Source organism: Helianthus annuus, chromosome 17, assembly GCF_002127325.2.
Source record: "Helianthus annuus cultivar XRQ/B chromosome 17, HanXRQr2.0-SUNRISE, whole genome shotgun sequence".
NCBI classification, from domain to species: Eukaryota; Viridiplantae; Streptophyta; class Magnoliopsida; order Asterales; family Asteraceae; genus Helianthus; species Helianthus annuus.
Window position 1 is genome coordinate 51,362,477 of NC_035449.2, and position 27,369 is coordinate 51,389,845.

General features: G+C 35.1%; 2 protein-coding genes across 2 annotated transcripts; one reads left to right on the forward strand and one right to left on the reverse strand.

The window, feature by feature from the left end:
- The first annotated feature begins 1,462 nt into the window (after positions 1–1,462).
- Positions 1,463–3,865, forward strand: LOC110925997. Its single transcript, XM_022169779.2, has 2 exons — positions 1,463–1,818; positions 1,986–3,865. The coding sequence occupies exons 1-2, from the start codon at positions 1,776–1,778 to the stop codon at positions 3,134–3,136; spliced, it is 1,194 nt and encodes a 397-aa protein (XP_022025471.1). The 5' UTR covers positions 1,463–1,775; the 3' UTR covers positions 3,137–3,865.
- A 2,697-nt stretch (positions 3,866–6,562) lies between these two features.
- Positions 6,563–9,009, reverse strand: LOC110922989 ((E)-beta-farnesene synthase). Its single transcript, XM_022167185.2, has 7 exons — positions 8,840–9,009; positions 8,464–8,755; positions 7,931–8,309; positions 7,634–7,852; positions 7,365–7,503; positions 7,041–7,289; positions 6,563–6,960 (listed from the first exon to the last, which is right to left on the reverse strand). Exons 1-7 carry the CDS (start codon positions 8,990–8,992, stop codon positions 6,667–6,669), a joined length of 1,725 nt encoding a protein of 574 aa, XP_022022877.1. The 5' UTR covers positions 8,993–9,009; the 3' UTR covers positions 6,563–6,666.
- Between the last annotated feature and the right edge of the window lie 18,360 nt (positions 9,010–27,369).

Consider the following 27,369-nt stretch of genomic DNA (forward strand, 5'->3'; position numbering starts at 1 on the left):
TTAGTGTCACACCTCGCTTTCCCGGTGGGCCCGAGCGTGGGGTATTAGCGTGACGATTGTATATCAATTTCACAGCGCAACAAAAATAGGGAGTTACGTAATAAACAAAGTATGAGTATTAAAAACTCCCAAATTATATATTAAAAACTTAAAGTATCAATATCGGATACAATGTATCCCAAAGGTGGATCGAATAAAATTTTAAATGGACTTGGAGACATCATGGGTCTTTGACAATGGAGTCACAACTTCCAAAGCTATAGACCGAACCTTCTCCAACCTACTACTTAGGTTCTTCACCTTTAAGTCAATCTTTTAAAAATACGCCAGCTTTTGGTCGTAAGTACAGTTAACAGACACATTTATAAAACATTTAATAATCATGGTACAAGTATCTTGATTTACTAGTTTTACATGCTTGTCACATTTGAGAACTAGTACAAAGCTAGTCTTTAATCAATACACACACCATTTTTGTGACTATCAGGTGTATACCTACACCCCACACTTATGGTCACTGCAATAAATGAATTGGGAGAACCTGGATACGGTATTATCAACCCCCAAATGTTTTATGTTAATCAAGAAATATATATTAATTCAAATCATCACTTAGTAAGCATTTAGCTCATTATGTGATACAAGAACCAAGGAGTTTTATACTATATCTCAAGTTTTAATAAAAACAAGTTAAAAGTATTTAACTGTACTAACTGTTGAACACGTCGTACTGGGTTTGTAGTACAGCCAAATTCAAAGTTTACTGGCTTACGATGCAATTACTGGAGGGCTATATACTCCAGAGTGAATGGAAATAATATCAATGAGAATTGTTTATTGATCATTATAAGTTACTGAGACTTAATCGGTTAACGTGGATTTAAAAACGGTTTCGCTAGATTAAATGTTGATCGGATAGAATGTTGGTTATGGCCGTATGAGTGAGGAGTTTCGTACATTATGGTTTGTTAACCTTGCATTCGGATTTGAAAAGATTTTGACCCGTTACGACTTTTTTATATGGGTTAAACCATTTTAATTAGTCGTGTTCATATATATATATATATATATATATATATATATATATATATATAGGGAGAGGATCGTGAGAAAACTACATCTAAATGAGAAAACTAGAAAACTAACTAAAAAAACCTAAAAAAAAGCCAAAAAAACATACCAATTTTTTTTTTTTACAATTTTTATAAAAAAAATCGCTACTTTTTATATATAAAAAAAATTCAAAAAAAAAAAATTGTTGTACTGCACATGTGCATTATATGTGATTATATGTGTACTACACATGTGCACTATATCCGTAATAGTGCACATGTGTAATACAACAAAAAAAAAATTTTTGAAAATTTTTTTCCATTTATAAAAACTAGCGATTTTTTTAACAAAAATGTAAAAAAAAAGAGTAAATTACAACCGGCGTCCTTTACGTTTGTACCATATTACAACCGGTGTCCTTTAACTAAAGATATTACAGGCGCCGTCTTTTATGTTATAAGTTTTTAACACCCTATGTCCTTTAGTGCTAACCTAGTTTAATTTTTTGGTTAAGTCTTACCATGTGCCTCTCACATGAGGGCAATATAGTCTTTTCATCTAAATTATACATTTAAAAACTAAATAAATAATCTCTAAAAACCCATCTCATAATAGCAGTTGATTGTTCGTATTCCTCTCAAAAAAACCCTCTCATAACATCATCTGATTGTTCCTATTCCTCTAAATACAAAAAAACGAAACCTTTCAGTGGTGTCTTCTACATGCGACAAGCCCTAGAACAAAACGACATGGATGAAATTTATGGTAAGCTTCCAACATCATCGTAGTTTTATCTATTGATTCCATCGTAGTTTTCATAATATCTTGTGTGCAATTCAGAAACTGATTCCATCGTAGTTTTATCTTTATGTATTCTGAATCTAACTTTATGTATTAACTTTATGTATTTATGTATGATTGTGTCAATTCAGAAACTGATGATCATTATCCTGTTAAGGAGGGAAGCTTTATTCATGTTGAGAGTGAAACCAATGTTTATGATAGTGTGCTTGATGAGGATGATAGTGACTATATAGTTGATAACGCTAATAGGCATGATGATCCTGAAGTAGACATGAGGGATTTTAGGTTACATGTTGACTTGGATGTAGAGGACATTAACATAGGTGTTCTAAGAGATATTGAAGAAGAGGATGAGGGTTTGGACAATGAGGCTTTTGACAGTGGCTCAGAATCCGATGAGAATGCAACAAGTATTAGGAGACGCCAATTAAATTATCTTAGAAAGTCAAATGAAACCACTGTCAATTTCTATCTAGGCCAGATTTTTGGAAGTAAGGAAGAAGGGAAGCAACTGATCAAGGCACATGCTGTTGAAACTAGAAGGATTATTAAAATTATAAAGGATGATAACATAAGGGTTAGGGCAGTTTGTCAAGGGGCTTTACCAAGTTTTGAAACTAACGTAGATGGATCCAATGTGTTAGAAGGAAAAGGACCTGGCATAAATGTTGGTGGGAGGGGAAAAAAGACTAATCCTCATCAATATCAATGCCCTTGGGTGGTTTTAATTTCAAAAGACGGTCAAAGTGAATCTTGGATGGTGAAGACTTTGATTACAGAACATAAATGCCTTCAAACTAGAAACATTTATGCTTGCACATCCACTTTCTTATCTCAACAAATGTTAGAACAAATTGATGAAAATCCGGAAATACCTGTGAAAGCAGTTCAAGAACAATTTCAAAGGAGATATGAATTAGCGGTTTCCAAGATGAAAGCATACAGGGCCAAGATCAAAGCTAAGAAACAAGTACAAAGAGATTACGTTACACAATATGCTCGGCTTAGAGATTATGCCAATGAACTTCTTAATAGAAACCCAGGTTCAACTGTCAAGATAGAGGTTGAACCAGTAAGGAACCCAAAATCTAGAAAGAGAATATTCAAGCGGATCTATGTATGCTTGGGGGCTTTGAAAGAGGGGTTTAAAGCAATAGGTAGGGACTTGTTGGGTCTAGATGGAGCTTTCATGAAAGGTCCCTTCCCGGGTCAGGTGTTAACAGCAGTGGGTATTGACCCGAAAAATGGAATCTACCCACTTGCTTATGCAGTTGTATAGGCAGAGACTCTTAGCTCTTGGACTTGGTTTCTTGAATGCGTAGGAGACGATTTGGAGTTGGCTAGAAACTCCAACTTTACATTTATCAGTGATAGACAGAAGGTATTATTTGTATTGTTAAAGTGTTTTGATTTGTGTTGTTTAATTGGTTTGTTATATGCTCTTAAGGTCTTGTACTTGTACTTGTAAGGCATGGGAGATAACCGGGATACCATGCAAACATGGTGTGGCAGCAATTTGGTACAAGGCTAGCAACAGACAACAAGTTGGAATACTAGAAAGTTGGGTACATCCGGTGTACAGGATGGATACATGGAGACATGTTTATAGTTTCAAGGTCAACCCAATTAATGGCATGTCTATGTGGCCGAAATCACAAGTTCCTACTACTTTAAAACCACCACATTATCACAAGCAAGTGGGAAGACCAAGAAAAGCAAGGAAGAAATCTGCAGTTGAATTGGAAGATATCACAAAAGGTGGAAGGTTGTCAAAGAAGAATACAATTCAGACTTGTCGCAACTGTAAAGAAAAAGGCCATAATATCAGGAGTTGCAAGAAAGCCAGATCACAAGTTTAGTGGGTGTTGACTTTCAAAGTCAAAGGGTGGTCACAGTTTTTGGAACTTTTAGGTTTAAGTTTTTTTTTTGTCTTTTTGGAACCTTGGCAGTATGCATTTCAAGTACTTTCTTTTGTAATCTTGGGTTGGTATGGTTTAGTATGATTTTGAACCTTGGTTTGTCATTGTCATATAATTATGCAGGTCATTTTGTGTATTTGGGATTGGTATGCTTGTGCAGCCAAAATTGGAGTAAAAAAGGTGTTAGCGACAGGTTGCACATGCTGCCTAAAAGATGTTAAAAAACATGGTTTATTTGATGTCAAAGTGCCGTAAAAAAGGGGGTTGAATTGCTGTTAAATGCAGTTAAAAATGGGTTAATTTGCTGTCAAAATTAAGTAAAAAACAGAGTCAAAGTGCTGTTATATAGGCTGTTAAAAATAGGTTTAATTGCTGTCAAAAAGATGTTAAAAATGAGGTTTATTTGCTGTCACTGTTTAAATGTGACTAAAAACGGGCCAGTATGCGTTAAAAATGCTTACAGCCAACTATTCAAAATGTGGTGTTGTTAAGAAGGAAGTTAAATCGATGTTTAATATACAGCCAACTATTTATATACTATCAATTTTTAACAATCTTGGGCATTAGTTGTTGTAATGTTTGCTTTGAAAGTTGTAAAATGGTATTTAGCATAGTATGGGATGATATATGCAATGGGTTCTAAGTCTTATGCCATTTATATACTATTAATTTATATACTATTAATTTGAAACGTTAGTGTGCATCTTTGGTTGTAACTTGTGCTTAAATGGTTGTACCTTAATCAAATATGGGTTGTAAACTGTGCTTAAGTGGTTGTACCTTAATCAAATAATAATAGTTTCATTACATTACCAAATCCAATCTGTTTTGTATGCATGTATGGTTGTAAATTATGCTTAAGTGGTTGTACCCTAATCAAATAATAGTTTGATTATCTTACCATATTCAATCGGTTTGATCCATTCAAAATTGTGTTGTTTTATTTGTAAATTATTATTATTTATAATAATCTAACTAATTTAGCCAAAATCTTGTATAAATATAATTTGCAACATATTGATGCAATGGTTGTTGTAATGTATGCATTATGGTTTGTATAGTGGTAATGATATATATTATATATAGATATAGATTACGATGAACCTGTCAAACGAGAAAAATAGACGCGGCCTCATCGTAACGCGCAAGTCCTAGATCAACTTAGTTATTTTATTCCATATTTTACGTTTCAGTTTAATTTCTTCGCATTAATATCGCAACTTCAGTGTCGGTGGTCGCTGACAGTAGTGTGGCATTAGTGCTCGCCCCCGCCGCAACGCGGGGGTACTTAATACTAGTTTAGAATTAATATACATCTTTAAATTAAATTAAATTGAGAGGCACATGGTTTGAAGGAAATTAAATCGCTGTTTAACATAAACTTTATATGAAATAGTTTATTTATTTAGTTTTTCAATGTATAATTTAGATGAAAAGATCATATTGCCCTCATGTGGGAGGCACATGGTAAGACTTAACCAAAAAATTAAACTAGGTTAGCACTAAAGGACATAGGGTGTTAAAAACTTATAACATAAAGGACGGCGCCTGTAATATCTTTAGTTAAAGGACACCGGTTGTAATATGATACAAACGTAAAGGACACCGGTTGTAATTTACTCAAAAAAAAAAAATTGGTATGTTTTTTAGGCCTTTTTAGTTAGTTTTTTGGTTTTCTCATTTAAACTAGTTTTCTCATAATTCATCCTATATATATATATATATATATATATTTGAACTGAAAATTTATTTAATTTTTTTTTATGTTTGAACGGTTTGATGAGTGTTGGACCCATGGACCCCACAAAAAAGAATCATCTTCATGTCGTGATCCCAACCCCGCCTCCCCCTCTAACGCTTCTTTCCCTAGCCTCTTCGCTGCTTGCCTCTCCACCACGCCCGCCAAAGTCTACCTGGACAATGTTAGCAATTACACTTGAACTTTACAACCCTAATCATAAGAGTGTGATTTATTGCCATTACTTCTTTTTTAAATTTTTAAAAATTGATGGAATAAATACTTTAACAAAGTTTTTGAAAACACTAATTAAATGATTGATGGGTTTGCTCGAGCACATTTTTAAAAGTTGTTTGAGTGAATTTCAGGTTTTGTCCTTTATCTTAGGCCAATTTGCAAGTTTTGTCCTTTATGTTTAAATTTGACGAGTTTTATCCTTTATGTTTAAAAATCAAGCACGTTTTGTCCTTTATGCTTGATTTTTAAGGACAAAACGTGCTTTATTTTTTAAACATAAAGGACAAAACGTGTTTGATTTTTAAACATAAAGGGTAAAACGTGTTTGATTTTTAAACATAAAGGACAAAACTCGTCAAATTTAAACATAAAGGACAAAACTTACAAAGTGGCCTAAAGATAAAGTACAAAACTTGAAATTCACTCAAAGTTGTTTATATACTTTTACATGATGCTAGACGTATCATATCTCTTTCGACCCACTATTAGGTGTTGACTCATCCTTAACCTTTTCAAAATGGAAGTATTATTTTTTAACATTTTTCTACTTGACATGCTTCCCTTCAACCCTTTTTTATTATTCCCTCAAATCATAAATTTTTATGGTTATTTTTTATTGATTATCTTTGTAATTGTATTATTGTTATTATTTTTGTCATCTTTCTATTTTCTATTATTATTATTATTATTATTATTATTATTATTATTATTATTATTATTATTATTATTATTATTATTATTATTATTATATTTCTTGGAATGTTAGTTTAAAAATTGATAAAACTTAGGCTTAAAACAATAACGAATAAAATTAAATACAAAAATTTGTGTATATTATTTTTAAAATTAAAAATGCATGAAACATAGATTATAATTTAAAAACACAAACAATTACCAAGCAGTTAATCTTGAATCTTAAATAACTGCAGGCTGAACCAAGAGCGATTCAATGTGACTTATCATTTCTTTCCCACTATGAGTGAAGCCATCGTTGTTTTTATAAAGGACATCACACACACGCGCAAGGTTGATTACAGGCATAAGTAGTGGAAATGGGATTTGTGTAGGCCTGAGTGACTCTCGGTTTATAACTTTCCATTTATCTTCAACCTTTTTCAAGATAAATTCATATGCTTCCTTCTCAGTTGCACCAGTTTCCATTTGGTAGCATTCTATGCTTGAAGCACAATGACCTCTTTCTTGTTCCGCCTGAAAGCAATATATCTCTCAAAATATTATTACTAATTAGTATATAGTATCACTTAGTTGATTAATCATGTATGTAGTACCTTGTGGGTGACAATATCATTCATAAATCTACAAATCAAAGCTGAGGCCTTAACAATAGGTGGATATGTGGCTACCCATTTAAAGGTATCCTCAGTGATCATATCATTCATACCAACATAAGATCTCGCAATTACGAAGCCGTAGGTACTAGTCACCACTGAAACAGACATGTACTCTTCAAGAGTTGGCATATACTCCTCTTTTAACCATTTGGCTTCCACTAAGAAGTTTCGTGTTAACTCTTTTGCCTGTTTTCCATCCATAGTATATATTATCTGTTAATTATATATATCCGAAACATTTATAAATTAGTTGTAACATACCATCTCCTTCACATAGTTGATCTGGTATGCTTTTCCTTCCTTTTCAAGTGATTCCTCCATTTCTTGGTGAAGATTCAAAAGTTGTTGATATATTTGTTTCATATATTCCGGAAGCATATCCAAGCAACTTATTGACCATCTAGGCAATATACAATTAACAATAAGTGATTATATACACTAATTAATTAATTAATTAATTAATTAAAATTACATGGCAAACAAAATATGCCTTAGTCTAAAAGAAGGTAGGATTATGTACAATTGGGTACCTTTGAACAGCGTTAGTAAATATCTTGAGTTCTTCGTGAGTACCATAATTATCAAATGTGTCATCTAATACAACCAACCAGATGCAAGTTTTGAGCAGGAACATTCGAGTACGAGAATGTCGAGGCTCAAAATAGATTCCTAGTATCCAAAAGTAGACTTCTACCAATCTGTCTCGAACATGAGGTAGCTTGTTTTTTAGGTCCAAGTCCTTCCACCATCTGACACATATGATCAATGAGAAATCAATAAAACATTAAAACAGATATAGAGTAATCCTATGTTTGAATGTTACGTACTTGCAAATTTGGCTAAGTTCCTTCTTGTGCATTGATTGAACCACATTAAAATCGGACTTTGCAAACTTCAGTAAGACCTCATTGTGGGAAGCTTCTTGTCGGTAAATAGATATGTAACGCACGGCTTCTAGCCGTGGCAACCTTTTTCTGAGTGGCTGCTTTAGTGCTTGTTGTATTTTGATTCTTAATAAAGGTTCACAAGAAGGATCCATTGCTATGATAGCAAGGTGAGTTTTCGTGAACTCGAGGGCATCATCTAAAAGTTCTTCACCTTCCACCCTCATATATGATGCTTCATACAAAGCAAGCATCCCTTCAGCATCATCACATAAGGATTCACTAAAATGTCCTTTATTATCCATGTGGTTTTTGAATATTCCTGTAACATGTAATTCAGCCCTCATCTTAGCGCTAGATAGTAATATTATCGGTTTGATCATTATATTCTAATAGCTATATTAAAGAGTGCATGAGATATCATGTCCAAGTATGGCTGTGAAGGACTTATATGTTCTAAAGGTGTAATGAACTACCTGATGAAATGTTGAAGCCTTGTTGTCGAAGGAGTCGAAACCAAAGAGAAATATTTTGCAGGTTGTTATCATCACTCCATTTTTCACTGTATGTAACATAGATATGTTGCAAGGCTTCCTCGATCTCCTCTTCGAAATGATAAGCTATTCCAAGACGTTGGAGTACGTCAATAAGTTGTATCAACTTCCTATGTTGCATTGATTCATTAGAAGAAGCTTTTATCATTAGCTTTTTTCTTACTTCTTCTTTGAGCTCTTCAACTACTTGTTTCTCCATAACTAGATCTTCTGGCTACATGTACAAAAAAAACTAATTATGAAGATGATTTTCTCATTATAAATGGACAATTAAGCAATCAAGTAGTGATTAGAAAACCTCATCATGTGTAAGAAATTGATCACCCCATATGCTAGGATTGGCATTCACAGTGTTGCGAATAGCATCCTGCTTCGTGCTACTAATATCATCAACAACCGGTGGTAAGAGAGATAAAGAAAGGGAAGCACTAGAAGCTGGAAAGGTCGACATCTTAGAATCTTCTAAGGGTGATGGGCTATTAGGCTTTGAAGTTTTGAAATCAAGTGAAGCACATATATAGGCAATGCAAGTTGTTTGTATACATTCCAAAAGGAATATAGGCAATGCAAGTTGTTGGTGTGCATGCAAACAGAAAAAAAAAAATCAAATATACATGCCACTAATATTTATTTAATATTTAGCAGGAGCTTAAACAAGCTGATTTGAGCCCGAACTTGGTTCATGTACTCTGTTCGAACTCGAAAAAATTTGCCCTTATGCCTTAATGATAAACACAAAAATTGATTTGTAAATGAGTCTATATTTAGATCGTATCTCTTATTTCAACACCACTTCTAAACCATAAAAATTGATTTGTAAATGAGCCTATATTGGAATTGGTACGGGTCTATTATTTAAAAAAATTAACATATATATATATATATATATATATATATATATATATATATATATATATATATATATATATATATATATATATATACTGGATTATTTAAAAAAAAAAACATGTGCCTCTCGAAATTACGGGTGTGCGATGGTCTTCCCCACACACCATATAGGCCGCCCATGTCAGCATGATTGGACAAGATGATCATCACGTGTGTGCTTATAAAAGAGATTAAGGGATGAAATTAAAAGAAAAACCATTTACTTTTATAGTTATTTATATATTCATTCATCTAAGAAAAAAGATGTGTCTTTATTCATAGTTTTACCTAGATTGATAATATTTCAAAGTTAAAGCTATAGAGACATCGATCGCAGGTATTTTTGGTTTAACCTTTTCCCAAAATGATTGATGATCATTAAAAGAACAACCCTATTTTTGGAATTTTCTTTTTATACTACATAGATTATTAATAATATAGTAATATGCTAGTATCTCAAAGTTAAGGCCATAGTGACATTAGATTTGGAGTTTTCTTTTTATACTACATAGATTATTAATAATATAGTAATATGCTAGTATCTCAAAGTTAAGGCCATAGTGACATTAGAAGCAGGTTTATTTTAAAATTGTATTTTTAAACAGAGTCCATCAATGGTCTTCACAAGTGTGCTTATAAAAGATTATAAATGATTAAATGAAAAGAAAAAAATATATGATAATGGTTCTAGTTAACTACTTTTTTTTATTTAAAATTAGTTGTATGTGCTTGGAGTAAATAACTGAATAAACAAAAATGGCCGATGAAAGCGAACTCAATGTTTTTTTTTTTTTTTTATTATGTCTTTAATTAATGTAATGTGTTTGTAAGTTCTCTACTAAAACGTGAACTGAATGGATAATAATCTATGTAATATTATTAATAATCTATATAATATATACCAGAAAACTCCAAAAATAGGGTTGTTCTTTTAATTTAATACTGTACTAGCGAGATTTACCCGCGCTATGCGGCGGGAAGTCATCCGTATTGGTTCGATTTGTTACGCAGGGGATTCGGAGTGGTAATGATTCGTATCGGTATATAACTTGCACTCGATTTAAAGTCAAGATATGTATGTACGCCTTTTAGATTAAGAACGAATACCGGTAGTTCACCACAATGCTATTTTGAATAAAACTTTTTTTTTTTAAGAAAGTTTATGCAACAACGGTGAAAAAAATATATTAAACTTAGTCATTTATTCAACTTTACAAAAAAGACAATGACGCGAGTTATTGAAGGAAAATCAAATTAAATAAAAACTAATTGGGTTAAAGGTGTAGTTTTAAAGTATATACCGATACACTGGTTCCTATAATACCGATATCGGTATCGACCTTGTTAGTATTTGTTTTATTCATCATGGTGCCATTATGAGTTTATGACACCGACACTTGATCAAGCCTTTGATACCGAAAAAATACTTGATTTCGAACACAACTCGTTTTCAATAAAAGTTATAAAAACAAACACAACTACATATATATTTAGTTTTTTTTAACTAACGAAGGCAAGTAATCGAATAAATACAAATTGGTAAAAAAATGGGTTGAAAACGTATTTCATACATAGTAAACAGAAAGAAAAAAACAATGATATAACATTTCAAATATTATTAAAAAGAAAAAGAATTATATATTATTTAAACAACCAGTTATTATTTATTATGAAAAAAGAAGTTAACAATCAATTATTAATTTATTATGAAAAATTAAGTTACTGTTCATGCTAAGTTCAAAATCATATGTACTAGGTTGTTGTTGCGGTGATACGTTATCACGGACATTCGATTGATATCGCTTAGGTCCGTTATACGACTGGTATGATACATGAATTCGGTATAGAAATCAAGACATGTTTTACATCGAATAAAAACGAAAAAAATGAACACCAGTACCGACAACGATTTTGTCCGGACGGTATCGATCCATTCAAATCGTCACAGTATTGTATTGGTAATGATATTCGTTAATCATCACAGACAGACAAAGTTATATAAATGAAAATTACCAATAAAATTTATAATGTAATGTTGAAAAAAACAATCGGTTTCTGTTCGGTTTAGTACGATAATGGCACAATATCCATTTTCAACAAATTTATATCGCAATGTTGCAAAAAAATAAACATAGAACGCAAGTTATTAGAAAAATAATCAAAATATATGATAAATAAAAAAAGTATAAAAAATTGAAACAATTATTAAATTAATCAAAATATATGATAAATAAAAAATTAATAAAACATTGAAAAAATTATTAAATTAATCAAAATCACTATTCATGAGAAGTTTCTATTAATATATATAATAATAATTAGTGGGATGAACCCCGCGCTTCGCAGCGGGCTTTCGTTCATCATCGGTTTGGTTCATTACAGTATCAGTATGATAGGTTCATTACAGTATCAGTATGAAACCTGCACTCGACAAAGCAATCGACACGTGTTTTGCATCGGTTGAAAACCATAAAAACGAATATCGATATCGGTGTTGTTCGGTCTGTATATGTTTGGTTTGTGACGATAAAAAAGACCAACTATATTTCACGCATAGACATTTATCAAATCGTAAGTCAACGTTGTTTTTAAACAATATATTGTAGCATATTTAGTAAGAAAAAAAACATTTTGAATTTCAAAATTAAAAGCTGTTTCACTTTTAAAATTAATATATGTGGTTTATATATGAATTGAAAAATTAATATTTGTTTTTTTCAACTTGATTTAGTCATTCTTTTTTCAACATCAATATCTAAATATGATACAATAATTAATTATTAAGTTTGTTTCTAAGGCCTTGGTGTATACTTTAACTGTTTTTTTAACACCACCTAGGTGGCACATCACTTACTTTTCCCCATTTCATTTTACCTCACATCAAGGAAATGGTTTAATCCCCTTAACTTTATTCTTTTAATGGTTTGAGTGTAAAAACTTTTAATGATTTGTGTGTAAAAAAGGAAAACAAATTAAGACAATCTCTTAACATTATGTTAACATATAATCCTTTTAACACCCCTTAACACAAGAAGAGAGTGGTTTGCAATGCCATTTAACATGCCATCATGGGCGAAGGATAGTGAGGGCGAGAGGGGGCGGCCGACCCCCCGAACTTTTCGCTCAATAGTGGAGAGTATGTAGTTTTCGTATAAATTTTTTTGGGTATATACGTTTCGACCCCCGTTTTATAGAAATTTTTGGGAATATATGTTTTCGACCCCTCGGTCGGAAATCTCAAGCTTCGCCACTGCATGCCATGTCATCATTAACACTCTAGATGTAAGGTACACCCAATGGCCTAACAATCCATGTTAAATCGATGTTCATCACCCAAATTAAAATATTAAAATGAGATGCTCATAATTTCCAAAAATAATTAACTGTGGCCAATTAAATACAACTAAATGAATTTTGATGTTTATCCAAATCAAAGCCCACATTTTCAAAGTAAGGTCATCAATATCTCTGTTCATCACCACTTATAATTATAATTCATATGTATAATTATTTATTGATGATTTAAATGTTTTTTTTCTTTAGATTGTTTATAAAAAATTAAACTCTTTATATATTTACTAGATTAGAACCTCGTGTAATACACGGGTTGAATAAATGTAATTTTATATATTAAATAATAAAAAAATATATATTTTTGAAACCTTATTTATTACACGGGTTGAATAAATGTAATTTTATATACCAAATAATAAAAAAATATATCTTTAAAAATCTCATTTATTACATGGGTTTGAATAAATGTAATTTTATATATTAAATAATAAAAAGTTATATCTTTAAGAACTCTGTGTATTGTACGTGTTGAGTAAATTTTATTTTATATATTAATAATGAAAAAAGTTACATTTTTAAGAATCTCGTGTATTGTTTGAGTTGAGCACATATAATTTTATATACCAATTAATAGAAAGTTATATCTTATTATATCTTTATAAACCATGTGTATTATAAAACTTTTGGACTAAACTGACAAAATGACCTAAAACACAGGGACTAAAATGACATTTAACTCTTTACATTATATTAATTTATATTTAGTGCACGTCTTTTGTTATTGTCAAGATAAATAATTTTGAAATCTAATAAATATTTCAAAAGATTATATTATCTCTTATACGAATTGTTTAAATTTAATTGTATAATTATCTTTTAATTAATATTAATTATCTATAATTAAGTAGGAGATAAAGATGATAAAACTAAAAAATAGATTGCTCTAATGAATGACATGTGTCCTAAAGTTGGTTTCTTTTATTATATAGTACTAGTGGTAAGACCTGTGTGCAAACACGGGTCGTTTCTTAGAAAACCATGCATAACACATATTGACAGAACATATAGATATGTGTATAGATATTGTACCAAAACGTGTTATTTATTATAGCTAAAAGACAACTATAAGTAAATATAAAAGATATTTAACAAAGTTAATAAAAGATGTCTAACAAACTTAAAGTTTAGATTATGCAAACACAGGTCATTTCTTAGAAAACCATGCATAACAAATATAAACGATGATTATAGTTATATTTATATAGACTTATAAATAAAATAAATAAATAAGTCAGTCAGTAAATACTTAAAGTTTAGAGTATAAAAACTTAAAGTTTAGATTGTGCTGAGTCTTGTTTTTCTTCCGTAAATGTCTGAAAACCCATTTTGATGATGTAATATTCTTGAGCCTTATCTTCTTTTGTTAATTCATCCATCTACTTTTCTTTCCTTCTTTGATAAAGGATGCTAGCATGTGGAGCAATGGGTCTCCTGATTGGCAATTTTTGTTGTTCGACTGAAACCACTACTTCCGGATAATCAGGCTTTTTAGGAGCAGTAGGATCTCTCTTCCTTAACTCTTCCAACTTTTTGTAGGTAGCAAACACCTTTTCTTCTCTCCACCATGTAACCTGGTTACTTGACCCATAATCAGCAGTTATCAGCTCTTCTTTCATTCTTTTCAGTTTCAAGGTCCTTTCTGGTACATTTTTCTTGTAATTGGCCCAAACCGGAGGAGTTTGCTTTACCTTGTCTTGAATCATCTTTTGAATTCTGGCTGTCTCCTCCTGCATTCACTGATGGTCCATTCTTTGTATTGATACTTTTCTGCCATGTACTTCTTGTATGCTATTATGTATTCAAGATAGTCATTTCTCATGCTTTCGTCATCTTTTTCTAATAATTTCTGACAAAAGACTTTTGAGAACTGCTCTAAAGTTCTAACTTTGGTGAGCAGGTATTGATAATTTCTTTGAATCTCTTTGTCAGACTTTCCCTCTGTATCTCTTTCAGATATATCCTCTGCTTGTTGGGCCTTTATTTTGAGATATTCTTCTATATTTCTTGGCAAAGGATAACCTAGAACAGATGGGAGTTTCCTCTTTTCAGGATCATCTTCAGAGTAGAAGGATTTGATTTCCTCCCTGACTGCTGGAAGATCTAGAGGATATTGTACTCCTGGCAGGGTCAATGGCAGTGTTTTGATTGAAGAGTTGAACTGAAGATAATGGAACATGATTTGGAATGGTGACAATGGACAGTGGTTGTGTAGATGTTAGAGTTGGGGAAGTGTCATCTTCTAGTACAATGTTTGTTATCTTTCTCCTTTTGTGCTTTGGAGAAGTTGGTGGTGTATTTGTGGGTTCAGTGGCAGTGATTGAAGTAGTTGGTATCTGATTAACAGCTGTTGAAACAACTGGTTTTTCAACCACTGTGGTCACTACAACAGTTGATGTGTCAACTGTTGTTTTCTGCTTTTTGGCAGCTGGTTTTTGTGGTGGTGATATTGTTTTTGGTGTGGCAGTGGATTGAGTGTGGGTTGATGTAGTAGTGATGGCAGTTGTTAAGATAACATCTGTTGAAACCACTGAAGTACCAACAACTGTTGATACAACATGAGTTTTAACATATGTTGGTTTGGAGGTTTGATGAGAGGAACTTTTGGGAATTTGAGGAGTTTGTTTGGTGGTTTTGGAAGGTGTGGTTTTGCGTTGACTTACTTTTCTGGTAGGCTGTCTTCTTTTAGGTTTAGAAGTACCCTGCTCTTCTTTTTCCATCATAAGTTTCTTCTCCTCCTCAAACCTTTTAGACCCTTTCATGTTTGCCTTTAATGCAGCAAATGCATTTTGAGTCTCATCAACCTTTTTGGAACCATCTGGCCTTGGGATTTCTACCACAAGTTTGGACATTCGATCTGGTGGCATGTATAAACCATCTTCTTTTCCCTTCTTCCCTTTAGTTTTCTCCCACTTTTTGACATCATCAGGATTTTCAACATAGATGATTCAAGGAGGAGCAGTGCCAGTAGTTTGAAGCAGATGAGCTTTAATGGCTTTGATATCTGCTTGAGTATCTTTGTACCTAGCTTCCATGACATTTCTGACCATTTGAAGTTGAACTTCATGCTCTTGATCTGCATATTGTCTTTGTTTGTGAAACAGAGGTTGAAACAGATGCCATAGCTCAGCAGCGGATGGATCAGATGTTGCAGATGGTGCAGCAGTGGGTGTAGCCTTTTGAGCTTGTAACAACTGTTGCAGCATAGTTTTGATTTCTGCAACAGATGTGTCAAGTTTATCAACCCTCTCCGTCAATTCTTTGTACTTTAAACCATCACCCAATTTAATGGGATCATCTGATTTCCCACCGGAGGTGGTTGTATTAATGGTTGACTTAGGAAAAGTTTCCCAAAAATCATCTACTGATGCCCCTTGTTCTCGGTACTGGGGACTTCTTTCTTCAGCAGATCTTACCATTTTAAGGTCACCAGCGTATAATGGAAACACACCAGTGGACACTATGGTTCCCAAAGAAGAAATTGCCTTCAAGGGAGTCTCACTAATGAAACTACTGTCTAGGTGTAAACCAGTAGGTTCAACACCAGTAGTAGCTGCTCCACTTGAACTACTGACAGGAATTACTTGTAATTCCTATAGTGTAGCCTCCTCAACTGTTGGTGGGTTAACAGAGATAGAGACACCAGACTCAGTCACTTGTTGTGGTATATTCTCATTAACAGGTGATTGAGAAGAACTGATTTTTATCTTAGCTATATCAAGTGCATCCAACAAAGGTATCATTGATTGTGGTGTCCCTGTTGATACAACCTGATCCTTTTGAGAGGATGTAGGAGGAGTTTTAGGCTCAGGTTGAGATCTTTCTTCCATCTGCTGTGAGGAAGTAGCAGCAGTGGTTTCAGGTGACTTTTATGTTGTCACAGGTGTTACCTCTGGGATCTCGTCTTCCAGAGTCACCTTTTTGGTGGGTTTGGGGGGCTTTTAGATAGTTTGCTTTTTGGTGATTTTTGGTGTGGGTTTCACAGATGGGGTTGTGCTTCTGTGAACACCAGGAGCAGTGGGCTCAACAACAGGGGCCTGAGGAACAGTTGTTGCTGCTAAATTCTGCTCAGGTACCTCTGTTTGGGTTTTTGAAGGTTTTGACAGCATTGTGAATGTTTCAGAAGTTAGACTGTTTATTTGAATAGAATTTCTTTGGATAAGCACATGTGCATTATCCTTTGAAAATTTCTTTTGAGGATAAAAACTTAAAAACCTTGGAAACAATAAAAATGATTTTTTATTAACATTCTTAACCATATCATTGAAAATTTTCCTGAGAGTAGTTAAAATTTTATTCAGCCATGATAGCATAGCCCAGGTATTGAATTTTCAATGGTATTTCATTAAAAGCTGTTGTTTTATTTGACACACACATCAGGAGGGTATGAAATAAAAACCTCGGAGCAGTAGGAAAACTGCCCTTTTCTAAAGTATCCTTTTTCGTTTCTTCTTCATACCCTCTCTCAGTGAAATCAGTTTGGTACTCTGTTTTTGGGAAAGAGATTTTACCTGTAAGATCATTGATTTCAAAAACCTCTGAAATGGTTTGAGGTGTGATGACCACTGGAATTCCCCTTATTGATGAAGTAATAGCTAAGGTCTTTTTGTCCTTAGTTTCAAGCTTTGCATTTTTTAAGAACTCTCGTTGGGTATCCACGTAGATGGTTTCATTGCAGGTCAACAAAGTTTTGTACTTTGAAGATGAAAGTGCATCAATCACGTAATGAAAACTTGTGTTTTTACTTGTTTTTGCAAGTGTACACACATAGTTATGACGGATTTTGAATGGCAGATCCATGATAAATCAAAGGTAGTTAAGAACGAAGAAAGAAGATGAGTGATTTGAGAGAATTTGATGAAAACTGCTTTTGAAAGTAATTTTGAATTCGACTCGACAGTCAAAACCCTGTTTGAGTCAAAACCCTGTTTGGGGTTTTGATAAGGGTTTTATAGGTGGAAAAAGTGAATGCTGACGTGGCAGCGGTTACAAAAGATCTGACGGCTAAGTATTGTCCACGTAAGAACCTCTGATGAATAATGGATGACAGTTGTATGAAAACCACTGATGAATCAATATCAGTAGTTTACAGTGCTGAAAATGAAAACAGTAAATGACTATAACTATCAGTAGATAGACTATCAGTGAATTAAAATACTGACCTTTAATAACAGTCATTATATAAACAGTGGTTCAAGCATGTTCCTTGTCCAAAAGAACAATATTTTAACCTATCAGTCGTTTCAATCCCCTTCAACCTCCACAAAACACTATTTTAACCCTACACTGGTTTTAAACCACCATTTTAACCAAACAACGGTTTCAACCACAGTTTTCTCAATAGTAGTTCCAAACATCTATTTTTGTAACGTCCGCTTTTCAATAATGTTAGATTACTTACAAAAGCAAGATTTTTCGGACATCGAAATACTAATTTTGACACATAATAGAAATTTTTACAAAATTTGGGCATGACCCGTTTGTAAAACGGACATACCCCCTGTTTTGACATAATAGACGACATTTACATACGACCCTTTTTACATTAAACCAACCCAAACAAAAACAACAAGTTTTCAATCTAGAACTTCTAACAAGGTTTAACAAGTAACAAAACATGGACCCAAAAGCATGCATATAAATTTGCGGAAGCGCTTGGTATATTAAGGCTTGAACATGTGCTCGCTCCATATCTCCAAATCGCCTATAGAGGTGCTTTACCTACATTAACATTCAAAATTTAAAAAGGTTAGTTATCACCATAGTAAGTCATAACCTTTCGTTTTAGCTTTATCCCTACAAAACATTCTTACTTTTACGCATTCAACAACCCAATAGTTGGGTTAGGCATAAACACTCTCGTAGAGAGTTAAGCATACTCATTCGACCCGTTTAATTGGGTTTAGCATAAACACTCTCGTGGAGAGTTAAGCATACACATTCGACCCGTTTAATTGGGTTTAGCATAAACACTCTCGTGGAGAGTTAAGCATACACATTCGACCCGTTTAATTGGGTTTATTGGCTTTCAACATTACTCTTTCTTCTATCCGTAAAACGGATTATAACTTTCATCTTTATTATAGCATTCAAGCTATCCGTTAGAACGGATGGCGTTCACCTTTTACTTGACACGATTGAATTTCAATCGATCAAAATGCATAGCTTAACACCACTTTCGTTAACATACCCAAATCCACAAGGGATTTGTCGCTTACTTACTACTTGTCGTATTCATTATACAAGGATAGTTTTACATCAAATTTTATATAAATAGAAAATATAACAAGGACTCGTATGCAACGAAACATACCTCGATCTTGCGCTCCTTCCGTTTTCTTGGTGCTTGTACCTTCTTCCTTTATGCCTACATTAGAACATTCATTGACTTCATTTAGTTTGTGGTTTCGTTATACTATTTCCACATACATTCTTCTTTTAGGCATTTCATCGAACACTTGGTAAGCGTCATATATAAGGTACAAGGTACAAGTTTATTAAGCGTGTTCCTACTAGCTCATCACAACACAAGAATCACCTTCCTCTAAATTCGTATAATTTCCATCCTAAAATCAGTTTATCTAGCATTCGAGCATCACAACAATTTCACATATCAACTAACACAAGATCATAATCCTTATGAATTTCCTATTAGTAACATAATCTTTACAAAGTGGGTTTTCACTACACTTTTCATACAACATAATTTCAAGCATGATTCTTGTTCTAAAAAGCAATCTTAACTCAGATTTATTACAATTGACACAAGGAATCGAGTTTGGGTTTTACCCCTCATTCAACAATTCACAATTTCAGAAAATTAAACTTACCACTTCACTAATTAGGGTTAGATTTTCGCAAAAAGGGGCTCATGCATCGAATTTTCTTGAGATTCAAGCTTCAATTTCTTGATTTCTTGAGTTTAGGGTTATTCACCCTCTTCCCTGCCCTTGTTCGGTCGACCCCAACACCAGACATGGGTGTTTTCTTTTTCATTTACTAATTAAATCCCCTTTTTGTTTATAAATTGCACTTTAGTCCCTCCTACTTTGATAAAGTGTTTTAAGTTAGGCTTTACCACTTAATTAGCTACCCTTTAGTCATGTTTCATTCTTTATTTATTTTGTATATTTATTATCTTACTAACATTTTTGGGGCGTTACAAGTCTACCCCCCTTAAAGGAGGTTTCGTCCTCGAAACCTGAGCACATAACTAGTTAAAATTTAACATACCGAAAAGAAAAGGATAGTGTTTCCTCATTTCATCTTCTGCTTCCCACGTGAGATCTGAACCCTTTCGGTGCTGCCATTGTACCAACACTTGTCTAACAGCTTTGTTGCGGAGATTCTTCACCTTGAAGTCCTTAACGGCTATGGGTCTTTCGACATAATTTAACCCTTCGTCCAACTCGATATCATCAAGAGGTACTAGTGCTGTCTCATCCGCAAGGCACTTTCTCAATTGCGACACGTGGAAGGTATTGTGGATTCCGTCTAGGGCAGGCGGTAATTCCAATCGATATGCAACCCTTCCAACCCGAGCTACGATTTTAAACGGCCCGATGTAACGAGGACCTAACTTTCCCCGTTTGCGAAAACGGATTATACCCTTCCATGGGGACACTTTTAGCAATACAAAATCTCCGACTTGGAATTCAATAGGACGCCTTCTCTTGTTTGCATAAGCTTTTTGCCGATCTTGAGCTGCTTTCAACTTTGTTCTAACCATTTCAATCTTTTCATTCGTTACCGCTATTAAATCACTTGGTGCAAGCTCCCTTTGTCCTACTTCACCCCAACATACGGGAGTCCTACATTTTCTCCCGTATAGTAGCTCGTAAGGTGCCATTTGAATGCCACTGTGGGTTATTATAAGAAAATTCGACAAGTGGCAATTGATCGTCCCAATTTCCCCCAAAATCTAAGACACACGCCCTCAGCATATCAACAAGTGTTTGAATGGTTCTTTCTGACTGGCCGTCAGTTTGAGGGTGGTAGGCGGTACTTATGTGCAATTTCGTACCCACACTCTCGTGAAACTTTCGCCAGTAACGAGAAGTAAATCTAGTGTCCCGATCCGAGACAATCGACACAGGCACTCCGTGACGGGATATGATCTCGTTCATATAAACTTCTGCCATTTTCTCGGAAGAGTAAGCTTCTTTGATGGGTAGAAAGTGAGCGCTTTTTGTAAGTCGGTCTACGATTACCCAAATTGTATCGTGCCCTTTCTTTGTTTTAGGTAGTTTGGTTATCAGATCCATCGTTAGTTCCTCCCACTTCCATACCGGTATCTCCAAGGGTTGTAATTTCCTGTACGGCTTTTGATGTTCTGCTTTCACTTGGGAGCATGTTAAGCATTTCGCGACGTATTTAACTATGTCACGCTTCATGCCCGGCCACCAATAATTGGCTTTCAAGTCCCGATACATCTTTGTAGCCCCGGGATGGACCGAATATCGAGACTTATGTGCCTCGTCGAGCAAAGCGGCCTTGACTTCACAGAATCGTGGGATCCAAATTCGGCCGAACCGCGTCTTAAGTCCGGTCGAATTCTCTTCCAGATTATCGACCACACCTTTTAATCGTTCTCTCTTCGGGTCTTCTGCTCCGAGCGACTTCATTTGGGATTCGCGTATCGTCTCGAGTAATCGTGACGTAACTGTCACCTTCATGGATTTCACTCGAAGGGGAGGTGGATACTCTTTACGGCTTAACGCATCGGCTACCACATTTGCCTTTCCCGGGTGATAAAGGATATCACAATCATAATCTTTGATAAGTTCCAACCACCTCCGCTGCCTCATATTTAGGTCTTTTTGTTCGAAGAAGTACTTAAGGCTTTTGTGGTCCGAGTAAATGGTGCATTTTGCCCCATATAGATAATGCCTCCAAATCTTTAATGCGAACACTACCGCCGCTAATTCTAAGTCGTGGGTGGGGTAGTTCACCTCATGTGGCTTCAATTGTCGTGAAGCATAAGCGATAACTCTCCCTCTTTGCATTAGAACGCAACCCAATCCCTGGTGTGAAGCGTCTGAATAGACCACCAGGTCTTCGGTTCCGTCTGGTAATGTTAAGATCGGGGGACTTGATAGTTTCTCTTTTAACATTTGAAAAGCCTCCTCCTGTTCTTTTCCCCATACAAACTTCTCTTTCTTTCTTGTCGATTTTGTTAAGGGTAAGGCTATCTTGGAAAAATCTTGTATGAACCTTCTGTAGTATCTAGCAAGACCCAGAAAACTTCTTATCTCTGTTGGGTTTTTCGGAGAAACCCACTTCACTACAGCATCGATCTTGGAAGGATCAACTAAAACACCCTCCGAATTTATCACGTGCCCCAAAAACTGCACTTCCCTGAGCCAAAAGGCGCATTTGGAAAATTTTGCGTAGAGCTTCTCCTTACGGAGAACTTCAAGTACTTCACGCAAGTGTACTGCATGTTCGTCTTTGCTTCGTGAATAAACCAGAATATCATCTATGAATACGATCACAGACCTATCCAACATGGGTCGGCATACACGGTTCATAAGGTCCATAAATGCCGCCAGCGCATTTGTTAACCCGAAGGACATAACTAAAAACTCATAATGTCCATAACGGGTTCTAAATGCGGTCTTTGGAATGTCTTCTTCTCGTACCCTAACTTGATGGTACCCCGATCGCAAATCTATCTTGGAGAACCAACTCGCCCCTTGTAACTGATCAAAAAGGTCGTCGATTCTGGGTAAAGGGTAGCGGTTCTTTATGGTCAGCTTATTTAGCTCCCTATAGTCGATGCACATGCGCATCGACCCATCTTTCTTCTTAACAAATAAGACAGGTGCTCCCCAAGGCGACACACTTGGGCGTATAAAGCCCTTGTCTAGGAGGTCTTGCAATTGTGTCATTAACTCTCGCATTTCCGTGGGAGCTAGTCTATAGGGAGCCTTCGCAACCGGTTTCGCACCCGGATTCAATTTGATATTAAATTGTACTTCTCGCTCGGGAGGGAGTCGCGGCAATTCCTCCGGGAATACATCCGGAAATTCGTTCACAATTTCGACATCTTCGAGCTTCAGGGAACCTTGTTGAGTATTTATCACGTAAGCTAAATACGCTCTACTCCCATTAAGCATATACTTGGTAGCTTGGACGAGGGTACATAACTTCGCTTCCATCTTTCTTTCGCCTTGTACATTTAACCGTCTTCCACTTGGAGTTTGGAGAAGTATAGTTTTGGTTTCACAATTTATCTCCGCGTGGTTTTGAGACATCCAATCCATACCCACTATTACTTTAAATTCCCCCAAGATCATAGGTATGAGATCAATGGCAAATTCTTCCTCGTCGATGGTTAATTTACAATTCTTACATATTTCGTGCAGCAAATAATTTTTACTATCTGCTATTTCTACTTCTAAGGGCATCGACATTCGTTCAATCTTAAAGGAAGGATGTTGAACGATTTCACTAGAGATAAATGACATAGTGGCTCCGGTGTCAAACAGAACATAAACCGGTATAGAATTTATTAGAAAAATACCTGAGACCACATTTGGCTGGGACTTGGCTTCTTCAGATGTAATCTGAAACATTCTCCCTTTCGCCCTAGAACCCTCTTGCTTCTTATCTTCTTTCTTTGACTCTTGTGAAAGCTTTGGGCATTCCGACTTGATATGCCCCTTTTCGAAACAGTTGAAACAAGTCTTCGGGTTGTTCGGGCACTGATAAGACGAATGCCCTTCCTTGCCACATTTAAAGCACCCCTTTTTGCCTAACAAACACTCTCCGGTATGGAGCTTTCCACACGTCTTGCATGGTGTAATCCCACCTTTCGACTTACCCTTTCTTCCTTGATCCTGAAACTTCCCCTTTTTAGATGGACTAAAACTTACGCCTTTTTCACTCGGTCTCTTTTCACCTCGCTCCTCTTGCCTTTTAATCTCGATCTCTCTATCCCGCGCTAAGTTAATGAGCTCCTCGAGGGTTTCACATTTCGAGGGGGTGATGAACTCTCTAATTTCTGCCTTTAGCACGCCATAGAAACGATTTATCTTCATTCTTTCGGTTGTTACCAAATCCCCACAGAATTTCATCTTTTCCATAAAAGTGTTTGCTATTTCATTTACTGATTCGTTTTTCTGTCGGAGGCGTAAGAAATCCTCCTGAATCTTGTCGATAGCCAACTGAGGGCAATGATATTTCATGAAGGGCCCCTTAAACTCTTGCCAAGTCATAACTTGCAGTCTATCTTCGCCTACTTCCTTGCTGTGAGCATCCCACCAATCTTTCGCCTGATGGGTTAGTAAACCGGTAGCGAACATCACTTGATCCTCCTTATCGCACCGACTTCGTATAAACACCGCCTCTATGTTCGAGACCCATCTTTGACATTCAACGGGATCTATTTTACCGTCATACGTCGTCGGATGGCATGCCATAAAATCCTTATAAGTGCACCTTCGTTCCTTACCTCTACCCTTGGATCCTTCGATTAATTCTTTCAATTCTTCAAACCTACTGGTCATCATAGCATCCACCACCCCCAGAACTCGGCTTTCTACTTCTTGAGCTAATCGTGGGAGATTGGCTTGTATAACCCCTTCCGCTACTTCCGTAACTTTATTCTCGAATGCTTCTTGTATAGCCGCATCATTGTTATCATCATTATCATCGTTAATATTTCTTGCATCAGCCATCTACACAATGTTAATATTTCGTTTAATACAAATCACAGACCTTCCGCATATCATTACCCATTAATCATCATTCACTTCATCCATTTCATGTCATTTGCTTCATTTCCTTTGATTCTTATGAATCTATTCTTGTTGTATTTACTAATTGTGATTACATACACTTGTTGAACCTTATAAGGACACAACGTAGCCATGAAATAAACTTTCGGACAAACCGGTAACACAAAACATGAAAAACAAAACAATTCAGCGTATTTGCATTATGTAAGCCGTCGGCGACGGCTATGTTGCCCGTCGGCGACGGGCTCGTGTGATGGCCGTCAGACAAGTTTCCCCATCGGCAGTTAATTTGGGCATCGGACCAGGGCAGGCCGTCGGCGACGGGGGCTAACCCGTCGGCGACGGGCCTTCGTTTAGCAGAAACGTTGCAGATCTCTTAAAGCATTCTATTTCGATTATTTCCATTCCGTTTGGGATCTACAGCTCCGAAACTTCTCATTTAACTTTCCCACACGTCTTTTTAATTATTTTCACTAAACTCATAATAAACATTTGCAAATTTATTTATAATTTAAATGTTACCTCATGGGCGACCTTGGAGCGAGCACTTCTTCGAACGAGCCATCGGTTTGAGTTCAAGCATCGCGTTTAACGCTCGAATCCCTCAAACCTTGGCTCTGATACCAACTTGTAACGTCCGCTTTTCAATAATGTTAGATTACTTACAAAAGCAAGATTTTTCGGACATCGAAATACTAATTTTGACACATAATAGAAATTTTTACAAAATTTGGGCATGACCCGTTTGTAAAACGGACATACCCCCTGTTTTGACATAATAGACGACATTTACATACGACCCTTTTTACATTAAACCAACCCAAACAAAAACAACAAGTTTTCAATCTAGAACTTCTAACAAGGTTTAACAAGTAACAAAACATGGACCCAAAAGCATGCATATAAATTTGCGAACATGTGCTCGCTCCATATCTCCAAATCGCCTATAGAGGTGCTTTACCTACATTAACATTCAAAATTTAAAAAGGTTAGTTATCACCATAGTAAGTCATAACCTTTCGTTTTAGCTTTATCCATACAAAACATTCTTACTTTTACGCATTCAACAACCCAATAGTTGGGTTAGGCATAAACACTCTCGTAGAGAGTTAAGCATACTCATTCGACCCGTTTAATTGGGTTTAGCATAAACACTCTCGTGGAGAGTTAAGCATACACATTCGACCCGTTTAATTGGGTTTAGCATAAACACTCTCGTGGAGAGTTAAGCATACACATTCGACCCGTTTAATTGGGTTTATTGGCTTTCAACATTACTCTTTCTTCTATCCGTAAAACGGATTATAACTTTCATCTTTATTATAGCATTCAAGCTATCCGTTAGAACGGATGGCGTTCACCTTTTACTTGACACGATTGAATTTCAATCGATCAAAATGCATAGCTTAACACCACTTTCGTTAACATACCCAAATCCACAAGGGATTTGTCGCTTACTTACTACTTGTCGCATTTGTTATACAAGGATAGTTTTACATCAAATTTTATATAAATAGAAAATATAACAAGGACTCGTATGCAACGAAACATACCTCGATCTTGCGCTCCTTCCGTTTTCTTGGTGCTTGTACCTTCTTCCTTTATGCCTACATTAGAACATTCATTGACTTCATTTAGTTTGTGGTTTCGTTATACTATTTCCACATACATTCTTCTTTTAGGCATTTCATCGAACACTTGGTAAGCGTCATATATAAGGTACAAGTTTATTAAGCGTGTTCCTACTAGCTCATCACAACACAAGAATCACCTTCCTCTAAATTCGTATAATTTCCATCCTAAAATCAGTTTATCTAGCATTCGAGCATCACAACAATTTCACATATCAACTAACACATGATCATAATCCTTATGAATTTCCTATTAGTAACATAATCTTTACAAAGTGGGTTTTCACTACACTTTTCATACAACATAATTTCAAGCATGATTCTTGTTCTAAAAAGCAATCTTAACTCAGATTTATTACAATTGACACAAGGAATCGAGTTTGGGTTTTACCCCTCATTCAACAATTCACAATTTCAGAAAATTAAACTTACCACTTCACTAATTAGGGTTAGATTTTCGCAAAAAGGGGCTCATGCATCGAATTTTCTTGAGATTCAAGCTTCAATTTCTTGATTTCTTGAGTTTAGGGTTATTCACCCTCTTCCCTGCCCTTGTTCGATCGACCCCAACACCAGACATGGGTGTTTTCTTTTTCATTTACTAATTAAATCCCCTTTTTGTTTATAAATTGCACTTTAGTCCCTCCTACTTTGATAAAGTGTTTTAAGTTAGGCTTTACCACTTAATTAGCTACCCTTTAGTCATGTTTCATTCTTTATTTATTTTGTATATTTATTATCTTACTAACATTTTTGGGGCGTTACAATTTTCATCCATCTGTTGACCAAAGTCAACAAATGTACCAACCACTGTTTTATTTTCAAACATCTGTTCCCAATAACAGAGCTTTGATCATTTAAACATACCTTTGCGAATATTACAGTGCTGAAAATGAAAACAATAGCTGACTATAACTATCATTGGATAGCCTATCAGTGGATTAAAACACTGAGCTTTAACAACAATCATTATATAAACACTGATTCAAGAATCTTCCTTCTAAAAAACAATATTTTAACCCATCAGTCATTTCAATCCCCTTCAACCTCCACAAAACACTATTTTAACCCAACAGTGGTTTTAAACCACCATTTTAACCAAACAACGGTTTCAACCACAGTTTTCTCAACAGTAGTTCCAAACATCTGTTTTCATCCATCTGTTGACCAAAGTCAACAGATGTATCAACCACTGTTTTATTTTCAAACATTTGTTC